This window comes from Nothoprocta perdicaria, unplaced genomic scaffold (assembly GCF_003342845.1).
Source record: "Nothoprocta perdicaria isolate Ctin4 unplaced genomic scaffold, notPer1 scaffold_72, whole genome shotgun sequence".
NCBI classification, from domain to species: Eukaryota; Metazoa; Chordata; class Aves; order Tinamiformes; family Tinamidae; genus Nothoprocta; species Nothoprocta perdicaria.
In genome coordinates this window covers 2291476-2299112 of record NW_020455999.1, presented here as the reverse complement: position 1 = coordinate 2299112, position 7637 = coordinate 2291476, and the positions used below count along the sequence as shown (strand labels likewise).

The window sequence follows — 7637 nt, the reverse complement described above, 5'->3', positions numbered from 1 at the left end:
GCAGAGCCGGGCACCGTGGCCGCGGAGCTGCCAGCCTTGAGCAGCACGAGCAGGGAGCCGCTGGCCACGAGTGTCACAGCCACGAGCACCACCAGCTGGGAGCCGCCAGCCACGGGCAGGGAGCCGCCGGCCGTGAGCACGGCGCGGCGGGGAGCCGCGAGCCGGCGGCTGCCGCGGCTGGAGGCCGCCCGCCCTGCGGGGCCGCGGGCGCAGGAGGAGCCCCTGGGAGGAGGCGCGGGGGAGGCCGCGAGCGGCCCCGTGCCCCGGCGGCCCCACTGCCTCGGCACGTGCCACAAGGCCACGTCCACCGCCCACCTCGGTAAGGGCCCGGCCGGCGGAGCCCCTCGGCGCCCGTGCGTGCCGGGGCCCCCCGCAACAGCCGCGCTCCCCCGCGCAGGCGGCCTCCAGCCCGCGCGCAGCCCTGCGGAGCAAGAGGCCGCCAGSGAGCTGTCCCGCGAGCGAGGCGGCCTCGAGGGCCGGCCGGACGCGGCGGGCGCGAGCGGCGCCGAGAGCCGCGACAAGGTGAGCGGCCCCCCGGGGCACGCGGCCCCGCGCGGCCCCCGGCCGGCGCCCGCACCCGGGCCTCTCTCGGCGCAGGAGCAGCGCCTGCGGGCTCTGGAGGAAGAGGTCGGCCGCCTGTCGTGCTACGAGGCCGARTGCGCCAGGAAGGACAGCGCCATCGCCGGCCTCCGCGAGGAGCTGGGAAGCCTGCGGCAGCGGCTGCGCCTGCTCACGGACCCTGCGGCCGCTGCAGAGGCGGTAACGGCACCGGGTCGCAGCCGGGGCTCCACGGGCAAGGGCCGGGTTCCCTCCTCTGRCGCTTCTGGGTGCTTCTGTCGCCCTCATTTTCCTCCTGCAGAGAAATGTATCTTCAGCACTGCTCACTGGTAACGGGGAGTCAYAGCTCAGCAAGCTCGAGAGCGGACAGCGTAGGGCAAAGCAGCCTCAGGACAAGTCTGAGAGAGAAAGTGCCTTGCTTAACATTACAACTCCAGTATCATGCTAAAATCTGGGACTTCAAAATTGTCCATTTACCCAAGAAAGAAATCCATAGAAATCCCATTGAATGCCTTGGAATCTGTCCCCTTCACACCTCCTCGGGGGCTGAGCAGTAGCACACCGGTTTTCCCTGAACCGCTTCGGTTCCAGCTATGMATCCATGCATCTCTACACAAGGCTTTATTAAAGCCTCAGAAGTCCCTGTTCCTCTGTCTTTGCAGCACACAGAAACGGAGCAGGAGAGCCCAGGTAACGAAGGTGCTGAAGAAGAAGCCCTCGGTGCCGCGGAGGCTGAAGGCAGCTTTCGGGAGCAGCCAGAAGCAGAGCAGCAGGCACTGAGGGCTAAGGTTGCTGAACTGCAGGAAGCCAACCAAGAACTCTGTGAAGAACTGCAGAAGACAAAACATGACTACAGCATGGCCGCAGGTATCCCAGGAGAGGGCACTGAAAGCCTGGCACCATTTCTACTAGTTACCAAGTTTGTTCTTTGGCAAATCTATTTCTTTTACCTTGAAAAAAAATCCAGCTTAGGTTCTCAGGAGGACAAAACCTGCTTTTGCTTATTGCTTTCAGAGTGGTTCAGAAATGACACGTCCTTTGAAGCCTCCTCTTAGACAATCATGAGGAAATGTTGCACGAAAGGTCCTGACCAGCACCCTGCGGCACCCCAAAGTGTCTGGGCTCTCTGGCACACTTGTGCTTATGTTGCTGGCAAAACTAGCTCTAAGAACAGCTCCTACTCAAAAAATGAGGTTATATGAGTTTATTATATATCACAGCAAAGTGCTACGAAGTAGACTATTAATTAGTCTCAGTGTGGCTGTAGTTTAAACTTCACCCACAATCTGTAAGCAGGTCTGCTTATGCTTACCTGAAAAAATAAAAAAGCTTCTTGCAGTTTTTGACAGGGATTCAGTTTCACTTACAGCAGTTCTCCAAATTTACAGGTGCCCTCTCTGCCGTGCAGAGACAACTGGAGATCCAAGAGTCCCAGCTTCGGAGAACCAGATCTGAGAAGGAAACACTGCAAAAGGAGCTGAGAGAGAGAGAAAATCAGCTGCAAGCCATGTCTGCCAAGGTAGTGCCCTGGCAGCAGTGACGGTGACTGCTGARGGAGGTGGCAGCTGGAAGCTGCTCTTTGGGGAACAGTTCCCTTCCTAGTGAGACAGCAAGTTCAGCTATGAACTGCAAACCTGAGGTGTAAAATCTTTTCTCTTAGTTTTGCAGCCTGAGAGAAGAATGGAAACATGCAGAAATGATGGCAACAATGGAGAGGGAGAACTGCAGTCTTCGACAGGTGAATTTAGTGCAAAAGCCCACGATGAATTATGGAAAACTCTGGTACTGACGGCTCAGCTAGTTACGCTTATGTGTCTCCACAGACCGTTACGAAACAAGAATCCCAACTGGCTGAGCAGAACCAGGTGATCAGTGATCTACAGAGCGCGGTCAGCCAGCTGCAGGCAAAGGTTCTGGTCAACGAGTACCACATCCAAGAGCAGCAACGGGCACAGGAGGCAATCCAGAGCCAAGCCGACCTGCTGCAGCACACGGAGCAGCAAACTAAAGTAGCACTCCAAAGCATCACCAGCAGGGTAAATGCAGCCTCTCTCACTTCCCATTCCTCCCTCCCTCTTAGGAGGCACTTGAGCCATTTCAAGCAGAGAATCGGAAAGCTTAGAGCCACTCCTGGGCAGCAGCACAGGAGACTTACCAGGGCTCTGCAGTCCTTTGCTTCCAGGGCAGAGAGGGAGGCCAGATTTCTCTTTGCAGCAACAGGGCTAGAGGAACAGGCAATTCAGTCCATTTAYTTCCCAACTTTTTAGCATGCAGCTTGTTTCACTGGCAAATCAAGTAAGCCTTAAGTACTGGAAACCCTCAAGAAACTCGAGTACAGAACTGTTAACTTCACCAGACCTCTACAGTCTTTCCTGGCAAAGTAGCAGGTATCACYTAATGCCATTTAGTGTGCCCAGGCTCCCTGTGGGCCTAGCGCAAGCCTCCTGTGGGAAGGTAGTTATTGCACCTGGAAATYCAGCATTGTCACAAAGTATGTGCAGCTGCCAGTGAAACCCACTCAACCAGCCCATGCTGTACTGTAGCTGTTTCACAGGAACGGGCTTCCCGGTTCATCACTCACTAGCAGCTTCCTTTCTTCTCAAGTGTGACAGCATAGAAGACCCCTAAGTGCCTCCGTCTCATAGTAAGCTCCATGACAGTTGCAGGCAGTCTCACAAAGCCTGAACATACCTACTTTCCTATTTTATCACAAGTTTGAAAGATATCGAAGCAAAATAATTCAGGCCACCTTCAGTGCTGCTGGCAGCAAGTGTCCCCAGGCAGAACTGACTGATGAGGAGGTGCTGGAGGCCATGCAGGTATGTGGCTCCTTGGAACTCTGCTCTCGGAGCTAGCGTGGAACTGATGAGACAAGAAAACACTTTACCACTGCCAGCCTAATGTATCGCTCTGCACATCTCTGATTTTCAGAAAATTATTAACGAACGGATGGAGTTCCATCAGATGCTGAAACAGAAGGGTGTCAAGGTCCCATCTCTCTACAGCCCCGACACACCTACTTCAGCCCTCGCCAATTCTAGGAGTAGCAGAAAGAGTCCCCAAAAGTAATATCTTCTGATGCCTGAAAACAAATCCTCACAGCTCAGACAGTCAGAATATGTCACCACCTCCTGGCTCCTGTTGCTTTGTTTTCACACAGTGACTTACTGACCAATTAAACTGTTCATCACGTATGTGTGAGGATTGCATTGCTAAGTTTCTCTAGTTAGGATCAGGTCAGTCTTGCAAAGCTGCCAAAATTTAGCAGGCCACATCTTTTGGGCATGTTAGGACAGTGCTGTTATCAAAAACACGCTAGAGAGATCACCACTGCTGAGCTCAAAAGAGGTAATTACCAGTGGTAAATTTTTATTAAGGCTGAAAGAATGTAATATTCCTTCGCATAGTTCGATCAAATTTGAAAGTTTTACATACCAAGGCATGACACACTGCATTTTTCTTAAAGAAAAAGAAAGTAACAATCTCACTGTGTACAAGTTGCATTCTTGAACATGAAGAAGATGAAAACCGAATCCTTCTCTTAGGTCAACAGCTGCTAACGCAGTACAGTCAGAAGAGAAGAAACTGTGGCTAGGTCAGTTTTTGAAGGATAAACCACTTTCAAGTTTCCATCTGTGTCCACCACTCGAACCTGCTCTACTACCAACGGAGAATTGGTCTGCTGCACATTTTGCTCGGGATTCAAATTCACTGGCCCACAAAGAGCATCAGATTCATTATCTGAGGCGGAGTTGTCTTCCCTGTTTTCCAAGGTGAATCTGTTTAGTTCTGCTATTTTCTGTTAAATACAGAAAACAAGATTAAAGTAAGTATGAATACTGCATCTGTGCTCTCTGAGCAATTCAAAGTTATTTTTGAGATACAAATCTGGCCTGCCCCTGAAGGGCTCTTTGCACAAAAACGTTCTATGCTAGGTTAGAATCTTGAAGGAAACTGAAAGAACTTTTAAGTTACCACTGCTTATCTGTGTTGGGCACCTGCTAAACCTGAAGGTGTTGAAAGACATGCCATTTATTTCCAGTTCTCAAAATTGGCAAAATTGGCAAATTATATTATTGCCAATTTATCCTTGGCAAGTTTTTAAAGTCTGCCAGTCAGGAGATAAGCATATAAAAACCTCCTGAAATACAGCAAAATAGAAGTAAAGAAACAACTGCTGTGCTCTTCTCCAATACATGCAAGCACTGAAACATTTCACTAAGAAGCACACCAAGAACAAATCAGATTATTTTACTGGATTACTCACCAGAATTAGTGCATCCATGACATCTTTGCATATCTGTAAACTGGCATCACTTGTCACTTCTAGAAACAGATCACACGTGCTTTTTTTAATCTGTAAGGATTTCAAAAGGTAAAGCAAGTAATGAATCAGAGCATACTCATTATTTGGCAAAAGCTCTCAAAATACAAGAACCGAAGGAGAGGCATTCAGAGCCACATGCTAAGTGCTTTCTTTCCAAGTACAAATCTGTATTCCTGCGCTTCTCTTTGCCATTCAGTAAAGATTTATCTGCAAAGGAAAACCGCTGCCTTTCRAGCAGCTTGCCATAGCTTTGCAAATTGCAGATGTAAAATTTAACCCTTTAAGATTCACCTCAATCTGATACTCTAGCTCAGAGGGTTCAGGCAATGAAGACTGGCTTTTGGAATGTGACCGTAAGCTTCACAGGCTGCTGCGCGTCTTGCAGTCTGGAGCTAATTATTCCTCAATAGAAAAAAAAAAATCACCGTTCGATTCTGGTTAACGTGCTTCCCTCTAACAGAGGCTAATAGTTTATACCTTTGTTTTTTCACTATTGGTTATTGGCGGGAAGGAAATAACAACGCCTTCAGCATCCACAAGACACGGGTAGTTATCTTTGCCATCCAGTAACTGAAGATACCTGCCAAGAAAAAAACGTTAAAGGTGAGTGAAACAGCAGCTGGACATATTGGCAAAAACCAGCGGCAAAACAATCAGCGGGTTCCTGAGCTACCGCATACCACAGAGAGGAACTAGAGCACCAAAATTCAACAGGACTTTATCACGATCATACAGCTAACTACAGGAGAAAGCCACGGGCACACGGAAATGATGAGCTAGTACTCGGAAATTACTCCTAATGTAAGATTATTACACTGACTTGTGCAATCCAGAGATATTTTGGCGCTTCTTCTGTTTCCGCTGCTCCTCAGCTTCTAACTGCAGCTGACGGACAAGATCCTTTGCCTTGATCTCCTTCCGACCCAGGGGCGTTATCTACACCAGACAAGAAAAGCAAACGTTTGAGCGTAAGACAACTGGACACTGCTGCTATTAACAGTCTTTTGTAAGCACAAAGATAACCAAAACATACTTCAGGCAAAATTACTTGCAAACAGATTTGTACTTCTACGTACTGCATAGAATCAAACACCTGTGGATGCTGTCACGTGTTCACATATATCACTGTTCTCTGTAACAGCCTTCTGAGCTGTTACAGTATAGCTAGATTGTGCATTTTATCTTGTCACCTTAGCAATTCAATGGGATTCTTTGCATAAATGTGTTCTAAATTGGTTTTGAAGCATCACTTGAATATCAGGGCATATGCTGTGGTATTTGCTGCCACTGCTTCTTTCTTTGATACAGCTACTTGATAGCAGAAAACCCAATGCCAGGCATTTTTCCAGGCTCTGGAATAAGGCTGAGTAGCTTCGTGATGGCTGTTAAGCAGGGACTGTTATAGTGGGAGAACATGAACACAGCTGCTAAATCAAAGATCAGTTTTTCTAGGAACTATAGGAGTAAGGAAAAAAAAAAAAAGAAAAAATAAAGATCATAGAATCATATAAGGAAAAAATAAATAGAAAGAGGCTACAGTTGCTGCTGGCCCTACCTTCAATTCATCGGGAGGCTGGACACTGTACGTCAGAGGACCTCTGATCAGCTGCAAGTCATGGGTGGCAATGGTGGCCGCTGTTCGCTTTTCACAGATGTCTTCGTGCAGTTTGGTCTAAAATGTAAAGAAGGGCATCAAACTCGGCCCCGAATGCACAGGTTTTGTAGGTGCGCGGGAAGCCAAGGGCTGCCACCTAACGGACACGTGCGTGAGCCGCGGGCCAGCTGCAATTCTGCGCTGTGACACCTCAGTCCGCAGGTGGAAGCGCACACAAAGGAGCTCATTGCAAATTAGGGTACCTGGGGCCAAATCAGGATAACTTTAGTGAGAATAGCGCTCATTATTAATCCTCAACAGCTTTAACAGCAGTAAAAAGCTGTTGTTGTAGAGGCAACTTCACCGCCTTTTCACTGCGTTTTCCTGTGATGTGTTCCTAAAGAGCGGGCCTGGCTCTTACAAAGCAGCCCCCAAGAGCTCCGCTGCCCGAGGCGGGGTGGCAGCAGCTACCTGGGCAGCCAGGAACCTCTTGAGAGCGTTGCCGGGCTCCAGGGTGACTCCTCGGAGCGCGCAGCACACGATGAAGGGCCGCACGTCCCTGGTGGCCGGGCTCACTCTGACCGTCACGGGCGCAGGGTTCTCGGACACGTGCAGCACCCTGACCAGGAGCCGGCTGACGTCTTCCAGCTCGTCCTGCTCCCCGTCGCCGCCCTCCTTCTTCTGGCGCTTCTCTCTCTTCTTTCTCCTGGCGTCCTCCCGCGCGCTCTCGGCCTTGCCCTTCCCGCGGCCGCCCGCCCGCAGGTACTCCAGGATGGCCTTGGCCTGGCACCCGTTGACCATCTTCTCCAGGCGCTTGTCCCTCAGCCTGTTGCCCCTGAAGTTGATCTCCTTCAGCCGGGGGCACTCGGCCAGCTCGGCCGGCAGCTCCGTGAGCTGGTTGTTGGAGAGGTCCAGGCTCTGCGGGGGACACCGGCCGTCAGCCCGGAGCGCCGGGGGGGCCCCGTGTCCCCCGGGGTCCGCGCAGGGACCCCCCCGGCGCCCACCTTGAGGGCGGGCAGCGCGGCGATGGCGGCGCCCAGCTCGGCCACCTCGTTGTCGGCCGCCTCGAGGCGGCTGAGCAGCGGGAAGGGCTGGGCGGCGGCGGGCGGCACGAGCCCGCCGGGCAGCGCGCGCAGCCGGTTGCCGGAGAGCAGCAGC

At 51.4% G+C, this 7637-nt stretch overlaps 3 protein-coding genes across 3 annotated transcripts in view; 1 reads left to right on the top strand and 2 right to left on the bottom strand.

Moving 5' to 3' along the window:
* The window catches only part of LOC112957461 (myo-inositol 2-dehydrogenase-like), an 8108-nt gene extending 7428 nt beyond the window's left edge, over nucleotides 1-680 (bottom strand). Inside the window, exon 1 of the mRNA XM_026051102.1 lies at nucleotides 654-680. Coding sequence (XP_025906887.1) covers nucleotides 654-680 — 27 coding nt within the window. The remainder of the gene's footprint in view (nucleotides 1-653) is intronic.
* Nucleotides 681-863: 183 nt separating this feature from the next.
* CCDC27 (coiled-coil domain containing 27) lies at nucleotides 864-3627 on the top strand. Its single transcript, XM_026051101.1, has 7 exons — nucleotides 864-887; nucleotides 1221-1425; nucleotides 1947-2077; nucleotides 2219-2296; nucleotides 2382-2594; nucleotides 3273-3377; nucleotides 3490-3627. Exons 1-7 carry the CDS (start codon nucleotides 864-866, stop codon nucleotides 3625-3627), a joined length of 894 nt encoding a protein of 297 aa, XP_025906886.1.
* A 276-nt stretch (nucleotides 3628-3903) lies between these two features.
* On the bottom strand, nucleotides 3904-7630 carry LRRC47 (leucine rich repeat containing 47; the record flags this gene model as incomplete). Its single annotated transcript, XM_026051131.1, has 7 exons — nucleotides 3904-4357; nucleotides 4826-4915; nucleotides 5363-5465; nucleotides 5706-5821; nucleotides 6441-6557; nucleotides 6951-7397; nucleotides 7484-7630. Coding segments are annotated over 7 exons (1263 nt in total), but the record flags the coding sequence as incomplete, so codon positions are not given.
* Between the last annotated feature and the right edge of the window lie 7 nt (nucleotides 7631-7637).

What these genes read in the sequence shown, in the direction of transcription:
- CCDC27 (XM_026051101.1), top strand. Translation starts at nt 864, where the DNA reads ATGTATCTTCAGCACTGCTCACTG. An exon ending in TGCAAGCCATGTCTGCCAAG is followed by an intron (nt 2,078 to 2,218) that starts GTAGTGCCCTGG and finishes CTTTTCTCTTAG; the next exon opens with TTTTGCAGCCTGAGAGAAGA. An exon ending in TCCAAAGCATCACCAGCAGG is followed by an intron (nt 2,595 to 3,272) that starts GTAAATGCAGCC and finishes TTTTATCACAAG; the next exon opens with TTTGAAAGATATCGAAGCAA.